Below are 22,103 nucleotides of genomic sequence, written 5' to 3'. Positions count from 1 at the left end.
GCACATCTCCCACTGGGGATGTGCCCGCAACCCAGGTACATGCCCTTGACCGGAATCGAACCTGGGACCTTTCAGTCCGCAGGCCGACGCTCTATCCACTGAGCCAAACCGGTTTCGGCAACGGTATTCTTTAAGAAGAGGAAAAAGAAGAAAATGGTAAAGATAAAAATTATGAACAACAAAGTGACAACAAATACATATCTATCAACAAGTGAATCTAAAAATTAAGTTAATAAAAAAATCTGGTGAACATTATAACCTGGTGAATATAATAGAAGCAGGGGCATAGAAAAGGAGTGGACTTACAATTCTTGCCGGGGAAGGAGGTGTGAGGGGTGTGGGAAGAGATTGGACAAAAATCTTACATCTATGGATGAGGACAGTGGTGGGGGGTAAGGGCATGGAGTGGGGTGGGAACTGGGTGGAGGGGAGCTATGGGGGGGGGGAGGAACATCTGTAATAATCTTCACAATAAAGATTTTATTTTAAAAAAAGTAAAAACAAAAAACTGAAGACAATGAAAAAAATTATAAAAATGTATATAAAGGTAATATTTCAATATCATATTTATATTTAGTAGAAACAATCATTCAGTAAACATTTAGTAAAACAACATTAATCACTAGCACGTATAAGTTACTGAAAGCATAAGAGCCTCTCTGTTAAGTGTTTTATACTTTTTATTTAATTTTTATCTTCACATTAGTAACCTTTGAGGTTGGTGTTACAAATGTCAGCATTGATAGAGGGAGAGAGAGGGGGTGGGGAAGGAACCTGAGGCATATAGAGGAAAAATAACTTAAGTCCACACTGTCAAAAAGTAGTGGAACCAGAATTCTACTTCATAGTTCATGCTGTTAATCAGTGCTCTATATTATCTACTGGGAAGTACTAAGCACTGTTTGGAGCCTTAAGTACATATAAGTAACCAAGTCAGAAACAACCAAAGACCTTGTATGCATATATGTATAATCCATGGACACAGACAATAGGATGGGTGAGGACCTGGGTCAGGGAACCAGAGCAGGCTAGAAAAGGTCAATGGGAAAATGGGGGACATATGTAATACTTTCAATAGTAAAGGTTGAAAAAGAAAAAGAAAGAAACCCAGCTCTCAAAGAGCTTATATTAGAAACATAAATTTAAAAATAATTTTAAATAGTGATAGCCTGTGAAAAAATTTACAAAATTATGGGTAGAGTATTGAAAATGTTACCCACACTTATTTTTAAAACTAGAGGCCCGGTGCATGAATTCGTGCATGGGCAGGGTCCCTCAGCCTGGCCAGCGATCAGGGCTGATCGGGGCCAGCCCCACCAGGGGGAGGGCCCATGGGAGGTTGGCCAGCCAGCCCTGCCCCTGATCGGGGCCCACCGGGGTCGGGCTGGCCCCTCCCACGGGAGGTTGGCTGGCCAGTGGGAGGGGCATGGGAGGGAGCTGGCTGGCCAGGGGTGAGGGGCCACAGAAGGTTGGCCAGCCAGGGCAGGAAGGGGCCATGGGAGGTTGGCTGTGGGAGCGCACTGACTATCAGAGGGCAGCTCCTGCATTGAGCATCTGCCCCCTGGTGGTCAGTGCACATCATAGAGACTGGCTGACCAATTGTTCCAGTTGTTCCAGTTGTTCAGTCATAATGGTCGCTTAAGCTTTTATATATGTATATAGATATAGATATAGATTAGATATAGATAGATGATATAGATATAGATTAAATATAGATAGATGGTATAACTAGATATAGATGATATAGATTAGATATAATTATAGATAGATAGATATAGATATAGATTAGATATAGATATAGATATAGATATAGATAGATTTAGATATAGATATATAGATATAGATATTTTTGTGTTCTCTTAGTTCTTATTTTTATAATATGATTAATTTCATCATGTCATCCAAAATATTCCTTTTTTAGACACAAGTATACCAAATCATATATGAAAAACACATTCACTCAGTTAAGTATTACAGTTCCATAGATAAGTTATCCAATGTTTTTACTGATTTAAATGAAATTAGAAATAATGTGTTCAAGTGAATAGAGAGCATAAATCTGAAAATCAGGAGTAAGAGTTATAGTTCTGACTTTCACTGGGTTCATTTGAACAGGTTTTTTTTTTTTTTTTCAAGGATGCGCATGACCTACTACACGAGGGATCTGAAAACTTTTCTCTGAAGGGCTAATAAGTATTTCAGGCTCAGTGGCCATATGGTCTCTATCAAGACTACTCTGCCATGGTAGAGTGAAAGCAATCATAGACAATTATGTAAAAAGTGAGCCTGGCCATGTTCCAATAAAAATGAATTTGTGGACACTGGAAATGAAACTTCTTATGATTTTTATGTGTCACAGAGTATTCTCCTTCTTTGGATTATTTTTAACCGTTCAAAAATGCACAATCATTTTTAGCTTGCAGGCCTGACAAAAATAGGAGCCTGAAGCAGATCACCCCTGCACTCATTGATCACACAGGTCATGTCCTAGAGGCCAAATCTGTCACAGGCCGTTAGCACCCTTTCACGGGGCTGCTGCCTCTGCCTCCAGTAAAGGGACCTGAGAAAAACTGCGCTTGAAGAATTCATGTGTTAGTCCTCAGATTAAACAGTGTATAAGGGTCCCCTAGAAGCATATTAAAATTTAGATTCATTAAATGGATTCTGTACTTTTAACAAGTACCATAGGTGATTTTGATGAAAGCGACTTTGAACTGCTAATAAGAACCTTGATCTAAATAAGACATAAACAGAGAGCATATAACCCGTAAACAGGAGATTACAGAGCAGTGAGATAAGGATCATGACAGAAATAAGAAGGAGCAAAAGAATACATCATTTTCTATGAACAGTAAGGAGTAGTTAGGAGTTGGTGTGGACAAGTGGGTGAAAGTTCCAAGTATAAAACCTTCATTCTATATAGAATACTTATTGGGTGCTGTGAATATATTCTGCCCTGGCTGAGAAAAGAAGACTGAGGGCAAGAAGGGAAAGGAGCTATCACACAGCGGACCAGAGCTGTGATCTCCAGCCGGGGGATTTTATTTCTCTCAAGTGGTTCTGCCATTTGCTAGCTCTGTGACTATAGGCAATTTCCTGACACCCTCTCTGCCTGAATTAGCTCCATTCTAATAATAGAACTTATCTTGTGAGGTTGTTGTGAGATTTAAATGAGTTTTTACATGCCAAATATTTAAAACTGCGCTTAGCAGAGAGTAAATGTTACTGCTATTGAAGTTGAAGCTGATCTTTTTAGCCATGTTACTGTCCAACTCACTTTAAAGATGATTGAACTGGCCTGTGAAAGGTAAAACGTGTGTCCTATATTGGGACTGATGACGTGGAAATTCGTTTTATCATTCATTCATTTTCTATAAGTTTCATTTTCTTTACCCATAAAAATAAAGTATAAAGACCACATAAGTTCTGTTCCCTTTACAAGCTGACATTTTTTTTCATATGTTCACATTTAAAAATCACATAAAAATAAAATTGAAATGCACCCAAAAGAATACAACATATGATTAATTCCATGAAAGCCCAAGCAAATGGATTACTTTTAAAGGAATTGTTCAGAATAATGGGTTTACTGTGCTTCTTTTGTTATTTCTAAGGAATGCACTAAATGGGTAAATTCTTTTTATTTCCTTGGCTTGCTGTTTTATATGCAAGAATGACTAATGGATATTGTTTCCACCTCCTGTATTTTCTAAAGTACAATTCAAGCACTTTGAAATCCTTTCCCCCCTCTTAAGACTCTTTCCTTTAGCATGCAGAGCTAAAGAGAATTGTTCTAAGACACAGCCTATAATTTTGTCACTTCAGCTGTGACTGGGGAAAAAAAAAACACAAAAAAACTAAAGTGTGTACTTATAGTGTTAGCCATGCCTGGCTGAGGAGGTTAAATCTCATGGTACTAACAGGGGAATATAGTCCATTTTCAAAGAGATTAATTTTATTTATTATAATATATGCTTGGCCTTCTCTTTTTATAAGTGATATTGAGATATAATTGATATACAACTTTGCACATATGTAATATGCACTTTTTTTTTCAGTTTGGACATGTGCATACACTATAACATCACCACAATCAAAGTACTAAACTTATCCTTCACCTCCAAAAATGTTGTGTTCTTTTGTTGATTTGTTCTTATTAATTTTTGTTAACCTTAGGCACTACCAGTATGTTGTATAATAGATCCCTCGAACTCATTCATCTCACATAACTGAAACTTTATATAATTTGAGCAACAACTCTTGATTTCCCCATCACCTCCCCCACCCCCGAATGCACCAAATCTCTTGTCTGATCTTAGAGGCTAAGCAGGGTAGAGTATGGTTAATACACAGATAAGAGAGATTAAATCAAATGTGACTTTTTAAAAAGTATGATATTTATTGATAGAAATGTAGCATGTTTAAATTTTGAGAGCAGAACTTTCATTCTAAAACATCCAAAAATTCCTGACAGTGGATACATCTCACTTGAATAAGCAGATGACAGAGACATGATTAGTATTACAAAGGTTTACCTTTATTAATTTCATACTCAGCATTTTCTCAAAGCATTTTAATACTTCCTATATATAAAGCAATGAAAGCAGAAACATATTCCTGTCTTAAGATATTTCATAAAAAATAAACATTTATTGAAACTTTGAAGAAAGGGACTCATTCATAGAGCTACTCTGAACTGATTATTTCTGGACCCATTGGACTATTAAGTTTGCTGTGACTCTTAGAATAACTTGGACTCCTTATTCTTGCTTCTTTTTTTTTTTTTGAGGGGGCGAGATAAATACTACAGTCAGTTGTTCTGCCCTTAGGTGCAGGCCAAGTCAAATCAGAGGGTTAGGGGCCTGGGGGACTGATAGTGGGAACATCATGAAGGAAGCCTCTATTCTATGCCAAGATGCCATTTATAATAACCCATACCTTTAATAAGTCCCACTTTTTCCACTGTGAGACATGTTACCAGATAAACAGAAGCATACTAAAAAATTTAAGAGTTTATTTGAACAAAAATGGATTCATAGCCAGCGGAGTCAAACCGGAAGTGGTCCTCACCACCACTCCATGATCGGAGCCGGAAAAGACTTTTAGAGGTTTCCCCACCATCCCAAAGTAGAGCATTCCTAGGGAAGCTTTCCTAAGCCTTGATGGCATAAAGCAAAGAGTATTCCCTGCTTTCCAAAGTGCACCTTATTTCTCAATTTTTATAGTTTCCCAATTAATGGATAAGTATACAAATCCAAACTATTGTGGCTGGAGAGTTACTTAAGTGGAAATTGTAAATCCCTTCTGTTCTTCTAGTTGCTTTTTTTGTTTTTGTTTTTATATTGCAACCTCAGTGTAATCTAAGCATGAATTCAGCTTAATTAAAATGAGTATGTGTGCAGAAGCAAATTATGTGTTGGTGTGGTGAGACTTCTGTGAGTCTCACTCTTAGAATTGTTAATTGAGCTTGGGGTGAAAATAGATGAAAATAATCTTTGTTAATTAAATGCGGGCACTGTCTGAAAGTCGTTGTTAAGTAGGAAAAGGCAAATATGAACCTGAAGATTTCAGAATGCAGGTCCCTGGAGAATTAATGTGAGGCCTAGATATGATTTATTTTTAAAAGTAGTTGGGAAATTTTCAAGGTAAATTGAAATTCCTGTGACACATAGATTTATAATTTAAAATGACAAGTAATGTAAACAACATGATTTTAATTCCTAGGTATCGTGGGAGACATCTTCCAACTGTATCCAAATTATTTTGCCAAATCAGGGCAAATAAATTCCCCTGCTATCAGCCCACAGAACAGTAGCAGGACTAGATAAATATTTGGATTTTGTATCCTGTGAATTGTTTTATTATTTTTTTAAATAGCATTATAGAGTAATGCTTATAAACATAAATTTTGAAGGTATCAGACCTGTTTTGGAGATCTGCCTACATAGTTTCTTTTTCTTATGACCTCAAGTATATTACTTATTTCCTCTATGCTAGTTTTTTCCTTTGTAAAATTAAAAACAACAATATCCAATTGATAAGGTTATTGGGAGGATTACATGAGATATTATTACATGCAAACTGCTTTACGTGTATGTGGCATATCATAGATTTTCAAGAAATAGCAGCTATTATTATTGCTAGTAGTTCGTAATTACAAATTTATTTTCAAAACTCCTCTCTCTTATTTTTCTTTTTTCCTTTACTTCATAAAATGTCCTGAACATTAATATTTTCAAAAATGAAGAGGAGGGAAGTAAAAACTAAATTAACTTACATTTCTTTTCTTTTCCTACTTTAAGAATTATGGTAACAGACATAAATGCCTAGACACCCTTGGAATTCCATTTTTCTATCAGTTGTCAATCGAATCTAAATCTAATGTGTATAAACACAGCATGCAGTTCAATGCACCTGAAACACATTAACCAGACTACAATATACTTGTAAGGATTTTAAGACATGATGAAATTGCCTACTGCTTTATATTTACATTCTATCTCTTTCTGACTTTCATTAAGCTGCTTTGCCATGATCCTACAAGGCTATGTTCTTTTCTTTCTTAATTTCCCTAATCAAGTCTTCTATGTTGAGGACTCCCTTTTAACCTTGGATCGTGTAATATAAACTTCGGGAAATACTTTAAGTTTATATAGTCTTCTATGCGATGACTAATTTCTTCTCCATGCATAAACACTTGATTACTTTTCCATCCAATTTATCCAACTCCCTACAGCTCTTTTTTATTCGCACGGTTTGCTGTCATCCACCACTTCATAACATTTCTAGAGTGCCTCCCATTTGTCAGCCATTATTATCCTAAGAACTGGGAATGAATAATCAGATAAAGCTTCTGATCTCAAAGCACTCAATGCCAAAATGGGCAGTCAGAAAACTAACAGCCCATTGTGATAAAGAGTGATGTTTGGATGACATGAGTCATTGGAGAATACTAAGGGATTACATAACTTAAATTCCTGGAAGTTAAGATGGTCTCAGAACCCATCCCAAAGTGAGTGACATAGAAGCTAAGAGTAAAAAGATGACTGAAAGGCAGTTAAAAGGAGGAAGGGTATGTAGAGAAAACCCCCAGTCTACCTCCTATGTTTCTCCTTTATCTCGCACTACTCCCACATCCACAACACTTCTGATACCAGGTACGTGGGCGTTTGTCCTCCACCAAGCAATTCACTGGGTGCCCTACAATTGAACTCAATTCTCACACTATCCACTTGGAGTCAGTGTCAGATCTCACAGGGCTCAGTCCCATAAGATTACTCCCATCACATTTTAAATGCCAATGGCAAGTGCAAATTATCACCCGTGCCTCTGACTAATTGGCTTTAAATCAGAGGTTCTTTCAACCTCCTTAGTTTTGATGAATAGTTAGAGCAGCTCACAGGACTCAGGAAAACTGATTCAACTTATGTTTACATGTTATTAAAGGATATGTTAAAGGATGCAGGCGAACAACCAGATGAAGAGATACATATGGCAATATCTGGAAGCATCCAGAGTGCAAGAGCTTCTGTCCCTGTGAAATTGGGGTGCATCACCTTCCCAGTACATGGATTAATCACCAACCGGAAAGTTAGTTCCCTGACACCTGTACTCTGGGGATTTTTATGGAGGCGGCATTACATAGGCATGATCAAACAGCTCCGTTTCCACTCCCTCTCCCCTCTCAGAGAATGGGAGATGGGGCTGACAATGCCAAGCTTCCAATCATAGCTCAGGTCTTCTGGTGACCACCTCCATCCAGGAACACACCCAGAGTCACCTCAATGGAACAAAAGATGCTCCCACTGCTCTTATCACATAGGAATTTATAAGGGTTTTAGGAACGTTATGCCAGATATTGAAGGCAGAGACCAACATATATATATATGTATGTGTATGTGTATGTATGTATGTATGTATATACATATACATACATATATATATATATTTTCCTATCACCTCACAAAGGATAATCCAAGTGAATAAAAACTCAGTGAAGATGGCATTTCCTATGTGTGTGAATGCAATACCTTCAATAAGCCAGAATACAAAGTGTGGATAGGAAGATAAAGTTGAAGAGGTGAACGGAGGTCTTTGTTATTATGTAACAAAGTTTTACTGTACACCAAAGTTGACTAAGTACTTTATAGTACAAACACTAAAAGGTATTATTATCCCTTATTTTATAACAGAGGAGCATGAACTTCAGTTTAAGTAATTTGTACAAGGTCATATCGTCAGTTACACCTAAAGAGGCCAGGATTCAATCAAGGCCTTTCAAGATTATTTAAGGATGAATAAACTACATGCACATTATTACATGTCTCAAAGTCTGCTTTGAAGAATTCTCAAACTTGGTTAGAAAGCATAGTACAGGTAAACAGTTGTTTTAAAGATGCAAATTTCTATAATGTGTTTAGCACAATCTTAAGCACATTTTAAGAATTTAACAATTCGTTGCTATTTTGTTATCTTACTGAATTTTCTTCTTTTTCTTTCTTTTTTTATTTTTTGCTAGAATGCAATTTCATTGCTTGATCTGCCTTTTTCCTGGTGGTGTCTGATACTTAGAACAGTGATTAATGAGTATTTGTTGAATAAATGGATTAATACATCTTAAACTCTTGAGAAATTTCAAAATTCAGGAATATAAATTATATTTTCTCCAAAATCACTATTTTTTCCTAAAGAATCACATGTTTCTGTATATTTCCTCACACCTCAAGTTCTAAGGCAGCGGTTCTCAACCTGTGGGTCGCGACCTCTCTTGGGGTCGAACGACTCTTTCACAGGGGTCGCCTAAATACATCCTGCATATCAGATATTTACAGTACGATTCATAACAGTAGCAAAATTACAGTTTGAAAGTAGCAACGAAAATAATTTTATGGTTGGGGGTCACCACAACATGAGGAACTGTATTAAAGGGTCGCCGCATTAGGAAGGTTGAGAACCACTGTAATCTAAGGCATCGATTTTCACTGGTGTTTAGTTTCCTTTTGAAAAGACATTTTACATCATTTGAAGAACTCACTGAAACATTTGCATGAATCTCAACTCTTTTTTCAATACGAATTTACATCTTCCCCACCCTCTGCCTGGAGAGCTCTTCTCTCCAATATCCACATTGCTGTCTTTGTCCCGTGTCTTCAGGTCTACACTCAGAAAGCACCTAGTTCCTAATGAAACTACACCTCACAGCACCTCTCCCCTGCTTTCATTTACAGTTTGCAATTATCACCATTTAAAAATGTATGCTACTAAAATCAATAAAATATATTTTAAAAAATGTATGCTACTTATTTTTGTTAATAGTTTCTCTCCTCCAACAAGAATTAAAGTTTTGTTAAGGCAAGAATTTCTTCTTTCCCCTTGATTTGTTTTTCCCCAATGCCTGTGCTCAATGAAAATTTGTGAAGTGAATGAATCTCTCCAGGTTGGCAGGGAAAACAGTTGTTCAAAGACCAGGGGTAGGAGAGCATCTGTTGGAAGACACGGTAGAATTCCAGAGAGAGTTTGGTAGAAACAAGGAATGAGAGCTGGGGAATTTTCCAGACTTGAACGACCAGCAGAAGTCCATTGTATGGGAGCAGAGCTGCTCAAGCAGGCCAGAAAGATAGAAGCACTCAGAGGCCAGAGCTTTAGTTGAACCGCTTTAGTTTTTTCAGTCTCCTGTCCTAATTCCATCTTCCTCCAGATACTTTTTGCACAGAAATAGTGAAGCCGTGGTACTAGGAACACACAGAGCTCTTATATAAGAAAAAATTTCTCCCATTGTGCCTGGTAAATTGTTAGTAATTTTACAAAACCTCCTCTTAGCAATTCCATATGCTGTGTTGCCTTCCATGTTCCCTGCTATATTTGCAACGATACTTTTTTTATTATTATTGTTATTGTTATTATTATTTTAGTCCTCATCCAAGGATAATTTTTCCATTGATATTTTTAGAGAGAGTGGAGGGGAGGGAGGTGGATGTGGAGTGGAGAGAGAGAGAGAGAGAAAGAGAGAGAGAGAGAGAGAGAGAGAGAAACATGGATGTGAGAGAGACACATCAATTGGTTGCCTCCAGAACTCACCTGGTCTGGGGTAGGGGACCGAGCCTGCAACCAAGGTACATGACAAGGACACTTTTAGTTGCAGGTGACAGAAAACTATCCAAACTAGTTTGAACACAAAGGGGAAATTTTTGGCTTTTATTGCTGAAATGCCAGAGGTAGAGATAGATATAGTCAATACTATTGTGATAACAATGTATGGTGCCAGGTGGGTACTGGAAATATCAGGGGGAATACTTTATAAAGTATATGATCACCTAACCACTATACTGTACATATGCCTGAAACTAATACAAAATAATATTTAATGTAAACTGTAATTGAAAAATAAAATTTAAAAAGAAATCAGGAGAAACCACGAATGATTTTTAAAAAAATGGCAAAAGAAGTTTAAAAAAAAAAAAAGCTAGAATCAGGAACAGCAACATTCATCAGGACTCCATCTCAGCCCCTGGCTTTCTCCACAGGCAGAACTACAATAATAGCAAACAGCACCCTGATCATCTCCTACCAGCTTATTTTCCATGGCAGAGAGAATCTCCCCACATAGCTCTGACAGAAGCATCTCAAAGAACATGCTAATTGCCCTGACTTGGACCATGTGCCCAGCTATTTGCCATCAGCTCTGACCCCTTGATTGACAGTCCCTCTAGGATTAGAGTTGAAAGGGAAATTCAGAAACTCTCCAATGAAAATGTGAGATGTTGTTACCAAAAGGAATATGTAGGGATGGTGGGCATTTAGAAACAAACACTTGACACGTCATGGTTGATCCGCTAAATTGATTGTGGAAATGTCTCCTGACTACATTCCCATGGGCCTTCAGTGGATTGAAAATGTATGCACAACTTGCCTATATAAGAATGATACAGGCAGGGCTATTTCATTTTGGTTTTCCTTTGATTTACTCCATTTACACTAACATGAAAGGATGTCTCAAACACTTTAAATCTTTATCTTTTGTTATTTCCAGATGAGTTAGTTTTATACACTCATTGTTTTTCCATATTCATTCATTATGTAACTGAACACATTTTTTAATGAATACTATGCACATATTAATATGATGCTGCTGCATATGAAAATGTTACCAATAAGACATTCTTTTGAAAATTATTTTCCCATGAGATATTATTAGTTCTTCTGCTAGCTAAATAAACAATCCAAGTGAGTAAAGAGGGAATAAAATATTATATTTTAATGAGTGAAACACCCAAAAAAATAAACAGGGAAATTGTAATAAGTGTTTGACAGCAAGGCATGTTTTCTCTGACGGGCGGTGTGTCAGCTGAGCTGTGAAGGCTGGGATTGTGCGGCCTGCTCTGAGCTGGGAAAGGATGTTCAGGCAGGAAGATAATGTTTCTCAGTTCTGGGTAAGGAAGAGTCTGGTACATCTAGGCAACAGAAAGGAGGTAATTGTGGCCAAAGGGATCATGTAGGAAGTTAGAGACCTTGCTAAGAAATTTCAATGCAGACTCAATAAGTTGGGAGGACATTGAGGTTCTGTAGAAAGCTGAGAAATGACACGGTGTTAATGTACAGTTAAAAGAAGAAACTGGCTGCTTTGGGAAAGATTGTAGATGAGCAGGAAAGGGAGCAAGGGGGCTAATCATTTAGTGATTGCAGTACTTCAGGAAGTGGCGTTTACATCGTTGTTCTTCGTGGTGTGGTGATATGCCCCTAGGAAATGAAATGCGATATGTTCAAGTGCTGGAGCACATGTGCAAGTTCACGTGATCTTGTGAACACATCACGGTCCCCCTGGGCACTGAAGCAGTGGCAGGTAGCAGTGCAAACACCCAACTAATTTATATATTTTGTTTATTTGATGATTATTGCTTGGTGATTTTCTTTAATTAACTACTATATTTGGACTAGCTGAGCTAAGACAATGGTCATTAAAATAAGACAGTGAGACCAATTTAATTCTAAGTACTTATGATAGTGCTACAACTATTTAAGTCCAGCTTATGTGTTTGTTAGTTTTTAAATTGCAGATACATTATTTCTTAGGGTAAATGATTGTGCTAATAATTAGTCTTCAGCTTTCAATCTTTTCATTTATGTTTCTTTTATGTCTTAAAAATACAGACCAATGCAAATTGTATCACATTTCATAAATTAATTTTGAAGGTAATTTCTGATTGAACAATACATGGATCATACTTTTTATTTAGGTACATTTCCAACCTGATAGATACCTTTTCCAAGTAGAAAAATTTTAAAGAAAATTTTCACATTCCTATAAATATTATAAATGTTATTCAAAATGCTAGTCAATTTTTGAAAATATGTTTGAAATAATAATGAGTAAAACAATGTTTATTTTCTGATTGTGCTCATTAGTTCTTAACCACATTCAAGTAAACTCAAATTTTTTATACTTTATGTTCTACTTTAGATTTTAAAAGCCTGTCTTTTTATTTTACAGATCGTTGCCTTGCGTGAACAAAATGTTCATATACAAAGGAAAATGGCATCAAGTGAGGGTTCCACGGAGTCAGAACATCTTGAAGGGATGGAACCTGGCCAGAAAGTTCATGAAAAGGTATGACCCACATAACAGGCTCTCACAAGGAAATGCTTACTTGCTATACATCACTTGTCAGGAATATAAAATGTAAAAATCATGTAATAATTATTATATTTCTATTTGTTTGTCAAAAGTTCATGATGATTCCTTTTCATTTATTGTTCTCAATTTGATTCTCTTAAAAATATGTGTGTGTTGCCCTAACTGGTTTGGCTCAGTGGATAGAGCATCGGCTTGCGGACTCAAGGGTCCCAGGTTCGATTCCATTCAAGGGCATGTACCTTGGTTGCGGGTACATCCCCAGTGGGGAGTGTGCAGGAGGCAGCTGGTCGATGTTTCTAACTATCCCTCTCCCTTCCTCTCTGTAAAAAAATCAATAAAATATATATTTTTAAAAATATGTGTGTGTGTTTATGCCCTGGCCAGTGTAGCTCACTTGGTTGCAGCATTGTCCGGGATACCAAAAGGTGGTTGGTTCAATTCCTGGTCAAGGCACATACCCAGGTTTTGGCTTCAGTCCCTTATCAGGGTGTGTACAGGAGGCAACTGATCTATGGATTGGTGTTTCTCTCTCACATCAATGGTTCTCCTTCTCTCTCCTTCCTCTCTCTAAGAGTCAATAAACATATCCTTGAATGAGAATTTTTAAAAAATATGTGTGTTTATGCTTATACATATATGAATGTCTCATTAACTTGATTCTCTTAAAAATAATTCAATCATCTATAATTATATACCCAGGACTTTTTAAAATACAAGAACAATAATTTTGATTTATAACTGATATTTGTACAGTTGTCAAAAATCCATAATTTATCACTGCAAAAACTTTTTGGCAATTTCTTATTTTACTTAGTATTTTCTGTTTGGGAAGACCTTGGCAGTACTCCTATTAATGATAAATTGCATAAAAGAATATCTAAAGTTGTAAGATTTTTGCTGCTTTTTTGGAAGGGAGTGACTCTCCATTTGGGTGGGGCTTAAGCGCAGGCCACGGAACCCAGCAGTCTGTTTGGCCCTTTTCTGTGCTCAACCGCTTGTATCCAGCGCAGGAGGAAGAAGGTTCGTTGCTGGCAGGTCTGGAAACAGGTGAATGTGCACATCCTGTGCATGAGGCGCAGGCAGTCTCCTGATATTTGTCTTCAATAAGTTTTTGTCTTTGGGTGGAATTCTTTAATCATCACGATCACATGAATCAGGTAGATAAATTGGTGCCATTGCAAATGTCAAGAGGTTTTAAAACATAGAGATTACAAAGCCACAAAACAAATAGCACTAGACTGTTTACTAGAAGATAAATTGAGCACTTCCCCACTCACCCAGTTGAAATAAATGGAAGGACTTCTTATGTTTCCAAATTCAGGGAAAAAAGCAAAGGAAGCCCAGTAAACCAGACTGGTTTCTGAGAACACCATCAAGTCTTGTGGTTATAAAGCAAATAGCCCTTTATTTAAGGTTTCATGATTTTAAGCTTTATCCATGTATTTTATAGATCTTAAAATAAATATTAAAATAAACTGCCAAAACCGGTTTGGCTCAGTGGATAGAGCGTTGGCTTGCGGACTGAAAGGTCCCACGTTCGATTCCGGTCAAGGGCATGTACCTGGGTTGCGGGCACATCCCCAGTAGGAGATGTGCAGGAGGTGGCTGATCGATGTTTCTAACTCTCTCTCTCTCTCTCCTTTCCTCTCTGTAAAAAATCAATAAAATATATTTAAAAAAATAAAAATAAAAATAAAAAATAAAATAAACTATAATCTGTCAGCTAGATTTTATAAGCTGTATCTCAAATCTGAGTACCTATTACCTCTCTTTCCATCAGATAAATGAATTGACACTCATTCAGCAAATAAACCACCAAGATCTTTAGAATAAGGCATTTGCACATGAAACTAAATTTAGGGAACTAACATTATAATTTTCTATTACTGTTTAATTTTATTTTATGAATACTATATTTATTTTGTATGCATCTTATTTATTTAATTTTATTTTATTGCTGTTTTATTTGAATCATGTCATCAGTAATACAGTGCTATCCCTTTCCTCAGAGAATAATAGAATCCCACTCATTTGGATATGAAAATGGACTTTATAGTCATCTAGTCTTTTTTTTGAAGCCTATAAAATATTGTCTTCTGTAACATGCTATATTTATAATCACCCAGATTAGAATTAAAGAAAGATGCATTTCAAAGGCATAAAACCTTGACATCTTGTCTACTAAAATAAAACTATTTGATGCTGAAGAATTCTTCTAGTACTTTTGGAGAGGAGGGTTACTCATACAAGTATTGTTTTTTCAAAGATTGTTTAAGATATTAATCCTAAATATCCAAGTGTTATGGAATGTAAGAATTCATGTCAGATTAAGTTTTAGAAATTCATTACAGAAATAGGACGAGGACCTATGTGTAACTGATGTTCTGTCTTGTGGACTCCATAGGTAGAGGAGTATGTATAGAAGATTATGAATACTTTTCTTTAACTTTTTTGCCTTGCAGTTTTTTGTGAAGGCATTTCAACCAGTGTAGAGAAATTCTGTGACATTGCTATCTCACCCACTCTTTTTCCCCCTCTTTATTTATTGTTTCCATCACTATTTATCCCGCCTATACTCCCGTCCACCTCCAAGCCCCCTGCACTCACCATACCATAGTCCCTGTCCATTAGTTATCCCTGTCCATTAGTCCTTATTTCATTTTTCCCAATACCATTTATCACTTCTATGCCCTCTTTCATATCCTCCACTTCCCCCCACCCAACAATCACCATAGTGTTGCCTATTTCCATGAGTCCTCTCTCTTTTGCCAAACTATCTTACTTTAAAATCTTTTTAAATGCTCTATTCCTCAACCCTCCCCAAAAATCCCCCCACCAGAACTGTCTGCCTGCTCTTTATCTGTGAGTTTGTCTCAATTTTGCCAGGCAGACCAGTTTGTTCATTAAATTCCACATGTGAGTGAAACCATATGGTGCTTGTCTTTCTCTGACTGGCTTATTTCACTTAGTAGAATGTTTTACAAGTCCATCCATGCTGTTGCAAAGGGTAACATTTTCTTCCTTTTTATGGCCAAGTCGTATTCCATTGTGTACATAGCTGTTTTATCCATTCTCCTACTGATGGACACTTGGGCTGTAGAGAACCCAGAAATAAAGTCACTCAATCTTTTTAAAAATTATTTTATTTTTTAATATTTTTGTTGATTTCAGAGAGGAAAAGAGAGGGAGAAAGATATAAAAACTTCAATGATGAGAGAGAATCATTGACTGGCTATCTCCTGCACAAGCCCACAACCCGGGCATGTGCCCTGACCGGGAATCAAATCATGACTTCCTGGTTCATAGGCTGACGCTCAACCACTGAGCCATGCCGGCTGGGCAGACGGATTATTTTTAAATGCTTTGGAATAATGGTATACTAATATTATTTAATATATTATACCCCTATCCTCCAAGTGAAGCTAAAATATGTCATGTGTACATACTTTTTAAATTTAAAAGTAAATTGTGTTTTAGTTTATATGACACCTGAGATGATTCAAGAGATGATTCATTGTAAAGCTCTCCAAAAGATTCATTTATATCACAATTCCTTGCCTGACCTTTTCTCAACTTTATTGTGATATAATTGATGTATAACATTGTGTACACTTAAGATGTACAATGTAATGATTTGGTAAATGGATAAACTATAAAATGATCACAATAAGGTTAGTTAACACATTCACTACCTCACATAGTTATCTTTTGTGTAGGGAGGGGGATGAGGAGATTTAAGATCTATTCTTTTAGCAATTTTCAAGCATACAATACATTATTGCTAACTATAATAGCCATGTTGTATATTAGATCCTCAGAACTTATTCATTTCCTAACTGCTGACATTTCTTAATAAAATATGAAATAATATCCTAATTATTACTTTATCATCCTTAAGTAAATACTTCTCAATTGCACACATATCACATTGTAAAGCATCTTTTCTTTTCAAAATTATCCCCTATAACATGAGTATTTAAACTATATCGATATCATTGAATAACAAATACCATAGCATTGTCATTTAAATCCTAACACTTAGTTTTTAACTGAGAACTGCTCTAGAGGTATATTCAAACAAAGAAAAAGATCATATTATTTTGGGGGAGTGTCTATGCAATGAAATTTATCAGTGTAGGATGATTGTTGCATTAGTGTGTAAATTACAAAGTGGTTATTGAGGTGAAAATGACAAACTATGGTGAGGTACTATGGAACAGTCAGAAAGTGACTTGTAAATCCTAGTCACATGGATTACCCTTTGTTTAGGGCAGTAAAGTTACTTAAATTGTAACTAAATTACAATTTAATTAAGTTACTAGTCTGTGTGGGTTATTAGCCACAGGAGATATTTTATGTGTGTGGCTTGAGAACCCTGCTGACAAAGTAGTTGATAAAAATAGTCTTTTAAGAGCACACTCTGAAACAGGCCTATTACTCGTAGAAAAGTTGTGTAATCATTAACATTTTCAAAACAAAAAATGAAAAGAAAATATAAGCTGAACTGAAACAAGCGCAAATATTTTTAATCAGTTGTTCTAGAAGAGCATAAATATTCCTAGGGTAATGAAAATTTTCAGAACACAAAATTTTACCTCATTAGGAGTTCAGACTGAGCTCAAGAGCTTTCTTTCTGTTGCTTTCTGGAGGTCGGTTAATTTGTCAGTTTTTGGTTTTGGTTTTGGTTTTTGTTTTTCAAGAAACATGCTACTCTCATAGAGATAATAACACTCCATTATCGTATAGTCTGCACTTCCAACTATTTTTTCCTGCTGTAAATGTTTACTAAGTGATGTGGATAAGCAGAATGTTAGACAGTGATGGCGACTCAGGAGACATAGTCCTTGTAATAAATTCACTAGGAAACTGGAATGAAACATAAATATGCCCCCCCCCAAAAAAAAAACTATTACAGAAGATGGTAAAGTGGAGTCAAAATGATACTACAACTTAAAGAAGAGATCAATTATTTCTGATTGGAGAGACAGTGTGGAACACTGATTTGTTTGGACCTGGATGCAAATTCCATTTCTGCCAATTACTAGCAGTGTGCATGTGACCTAGGCTTCCTCCCTGAGCAACAGTTGCAGGGAAATACACAGGCCTAACTTACAGCTTTGCTGCAAGGAATAGAAACACTAACAATGGATGACAAAAATCCTGGCACATTGATTACAGGCATTAAGTAGTGTAGTTCTAGTATTTCATAATATGGGCTTTCATGTGCATTCATTTTTTTAATAACTATTTTGTGACGATCTTATTAAAGGTGCTAGGAAGTAGGTCCTGTTCTAGGTAGGCCAAAGTAATGAACAAGACAGATGAGGACACTGGCAACAATTAAATACATATAAATGGTTAAAGGGGGTCAAAAGGTAAAAAGAAAAAAAAAATGTTTTTTTTAAAAAGCAGTGAATGTGAACCAAGGTGACTGGGGGAGGATGTTAAATAGTCATGGCAAGGAAGAACTTTCTTTAGAACCACGTTGAGGTTTCACCTGGGACTTTAAGCTTAGGTTTCTGAGGCAAGAGAAGCACAGTGGACACAGTACACCAAGGATAGGAAAGAGCTTCTTTGGCACATTCTCTGGAAGGAAAGGTGACAGGGTAACTGAAGCCTAGTGGTCGGGGGAGAGAGCAGCAGGGGACAGAACAGCAGTGAGAAGGGCCAGATCCTTTAACTTCTTGTGGGCTGTGGTAAGGATCCCAATTTTTAAAAATATATTTTTATTGATTTCAGAGAGAAGGGAGAGGGAGAGAGAGGGAGAGAAACAACAATGATGAGAGAGAATCATTCATTGTCTGGCTCCTGCACACCCCACATTGGGGATTGGGCCTCAACCTGGGCTTGTGCCCTGACCAAAAATCAAACCATGACCTCCTGGTTCATAGATTGATGCTCAACCATTGAGCCACATGGGTCAAGCAAGGAGCCCGATTTTATTCTCAAAGCAATGGAAACACATGGTATTTTAAACATGGACGCATCCTGATTAAATACTTTTTGAACCATCATTGGCATTACAATTTTATGCAGATTTGTCATTTTTTCACATATCAGATTTCCAAGTAGGTAGAGATTTTTCTTTTATTAATTTTATAGATATTAATATTATAGGACCCTTGTCTGCTCACTTCCAGACAATAGTGTGCTCATGCCAGGTTGATTTCTCTAGGTGTTTGATGATTTAAAAAAATGTCTCTCTAACCCAATCTGACTGTTTCCAGTCATTTATTATTTCATAATTATACATATTTACTTGTTTCTCAGAGTTGATTATCTTATTACATACAAGAGTATGCTTTTTAAGAAAATTCATTAATATTTCCCACAACTTCTCTCATTAATTTTACTTTGAACCAGTTCTCCAAGTCAGCGGCATTCAAGATTTTTGACCACTATGAATATAGCTCTTACACCTGGGCAAGAGGCCCATGCTCTAGGCCAGTGATGGCGAACCTTTTGAGCCCGGCGTGTCAGCATTTTGAAAAACCCTAACTTAACTCTGGTGCCGAGTCACATATAGAAATTTTTTGATCTTTGCAACCATAGTAAAACAAAGTCTTATATTTTTGATATTTATTTTATATATTTAGATGCCATTTAACAAAGAAAAATCAACCAAAAAACTGAGTTCGCGTGTCACCTCTGACACGCGTGTCATAGGTTCGCCATCACTGCTCTAGGCCCACACCTTATGGAGCCTTGCTTTAGCCCTGTGTGCTCCTTTCTGCAAGATAAGAAGTTCATGGGAACAAAGGAAATTATACATTGACTAGAGGCCCACTGTACAAAATTCATGCATGGCGGGGGAGGGGTCCCCCTCAGCCCAGCCTGTACCCTCTCCAATTCGGGACCCTTCTGGGGATGTCCAACTGCCGGTTTAGGTCAGAACTTAATAAATGTTAACAAAATGGAGTAATGTGAAAACCCATGCATACTGATAGCCAAAAATTACCAGCAATATATTCTTGGATAAGCAAGTACTCAATAAATGTTAGCTAGTATTGTTACTTGTCATTATTCTAATGAACGATATAGTCTTACTTAGGGATTTGGAGGTAAATTTACACTTAAGGATTTGAAGTAAAATAAGGGACATAACAATCTCTTAGAATGAAAGGAAGTACTTGTTAGAGCATCATATTGGCAGGAGTGTTCCAATATCCTTCCCTAGGTCAATGCCTAGTCTAGGACTTATTCACATATTCACAATTAGACTTTATTATTGGCCTATAGGATCCCTACTTGATTTGGCCCATAGTTCTATATATACATTTCTTTCATCCTGATACATTGCTTATGCTCATAAAATTTATAATGAACTATCAGCTCTAGTTTTTCATTTTTATTTTTATGCCTATAAATACTTCCTTTGTTTCAATTTGTGGTGTTTTTTGTTGGTTTGTTTTGTTTTGGTTTTTTTTGGTCCTACATTTATTTAGTACTACATTTCTCTTCTCCTCACAGAATAAAATGTACTTTACAAAACTTTCCCATTTTATAGATTCATTCAAATCCTACAAATAATTTTAGTGCCAGATTCTTTATGTTAATGATTGCAAATTTTAGTGTAAGTTCTTTGACCAAACAATAATTCATCTCTAACCATAACATTTTATAAAACTATTTTTGGAAATGGAATGGCACTGCTCAGTGTTTGTCCCTAAATGCTGGTAAGTTTTCAGTATATCTGTGCCTTTAATATCTGAATTTAATTAATAGTAATGAGGAGATAGAAGAGGCCTGGGCAGTTAGAGATGGGGAAGGGGAAGTGGAGTGCTGCAGACATGGGCAGAAAGTGGCTTGATGAGAAAAATCACTGACAAAATGACCTAGAACTGAACACCGATGGACAGGGAGAACTAGAGCCAGATAGGAGGGAGTTACTAAGGCAACCCAGCTGGGCAGGGAAAGAAAGGTGGCTGGAGCCTTGAGCTTTAAAATGATGGCCCTACGGTTTGGCTCAGTGGATAGAGCTTCGGCCCGCAGACTCAAGGGTTCCATGTTTGATTTTGGTCCAGAGCATGTACCTTGGTTGCGGGCACATACCAGTAGGGAGTGTGCAGGAGGCAGCTGATCGGTGTTTCTCTCTCATTGATGTTTCTAACTCTCTATCCCTCTCCCTTCTTCTCTGTAAAAAATCAATAAAATATATTTTTTTAAATGTATGGATGTTATTAAGGCATGCAGCTTGCACATAACCAGTCACAAGGCAGTGAGGCATATAACCAATCCTAAGGAAATTGCTAAGGCAGAATTATTTGAAATAACCAATCAGAAGCTAGCAAAGTATTTATTTATACCTAGACAAAGAAGCTTAATAGGCAACCCACTTTGGGCCTGCTCCCTGCCTGCTAGAGAGAGTCATTCTATCTCTCAATAAACTTTGCTTCCACTTACCATCTATGCCTGTGAACTCTTCAATTTTGTGAGACAACAAACTTCAACAGAAATGTTGGCATCAAATAAGATTAATTACTAAGTTCTACTCTTTGGCCCCACCTTTTTCTGATGTTTCTCTGATACATTGATGCTTCTCTCTCTCTCTCCACCCCTCCCCCCCTTCTTTTAGCTCTCTCTAAAATCAGTAACAACATACCCTTGGATGAGGAATAGTAATAGTGATAATAATAATAGTAATAATAGTAAAGTTATATATTCTTTCTCTAAGATAAAAATCAGTTTTTATATGGACTTCTTACTTTGAGATTATGAAAACATACTCAGCTTACTATAAAATATAGTTAAGGTGATTTGAACAGATGAAATATTACACATTTTTAAACAAAAGATTCATAAACATTTCAGAAAAAAATTTGAATTTGAAAATTTTCCCATGGAGAAGTACCAAATTTCAAAATGGTGTAAAAAATATGCAGTACACAACTGTTCTTTAAAGCAATTAAGGAGGTTAGCATTTTAAAAGTGTTTTATTTTAGTTGCCTGATTGCTGTTTATATTTGGTTAAAATTGTTCTTACCTTGAGCCCATCAAAAAATATGCAGTTTTTAAAGAAGATTTTAATGGATCTCAGGTGCACAGAATTGGAATAACCATTTTCCTAATTAGAAAATGAACATCATTCAGTTGCACTGAACAAATATTTGTTGAATATGAATATATGTGAATATATATATGTGCACTGAACAAATATTTGTTGAATATGAATATATCTGAATATATGTGAATATATATATGCTAGAGGCCCAGTGCATGAAATTTGTGCACTCAGGAGGTTCCCTCAGCCTGGCCTGCACCCTCCCACAGTCCACAGGGAGTGGGCCTAAGCCAGCAGTTGGACATCCTTAGCACTGCTGCAGAGAAAGAGAGGCTCCCACCACCACCGCTGTGCTCGTCAGCCATGAGTCCAGATTCTGGCTGAGCAGCACTCCTCCTGTGGAAGTGCACTGACCACCAGAGGGAAGCTCCTGCATTGAGCATCTGCCCTCTAGTGGTCAGTCCGTTTCAT

At 36.7% G+C, this 22,103-nt stretch overlaps 1 protein-coding gene across 1 annotated transcript in view; it reads left to right on the top strand.

The window, feature by feature from the left end:
• Nucleotides 1-22,103, top strand: part of PPFIA2 (protein tyrosine phosphatase, receptor type, f polypeptide (PTPRF), interacting protein (liprin), alpha 2) — a 451,032-nt gene that overhangs the window by 306,497 nt on the left and 122,432 nt on the right. The window contains exon 7 of the mRNA XM_015571108.1: nucleotides 12,488-12,604. Within this exon, the coding sequence (XP_015426594.1) occupies nucleotides 12,488-12,604 (117 nt within the window). The remainder of the gene's footprint in view (nucleotides 1-12,487; nucleotides 12,605-22,103) is intronic.

This window comes from Myotis davidii, unplaced genomic scaffold (genome assembly GCF_000327345.1).
Source record: "Myotis davidii unplaced genomic scaffold, ASM32734v1 scaffold26, whole genome shotgun sequence".
In the NCBI taxonomy this organism is placed as follows: domain Eukaryota; kingdom Metazoa; phylum Chordata; class Mammalia; order Chiroptera; family Vespertilionidae; genus Myotis; species Myotis davidii.
This window is presented reverse-complemented; position numbering and strand designations above follow the sequence as displayed.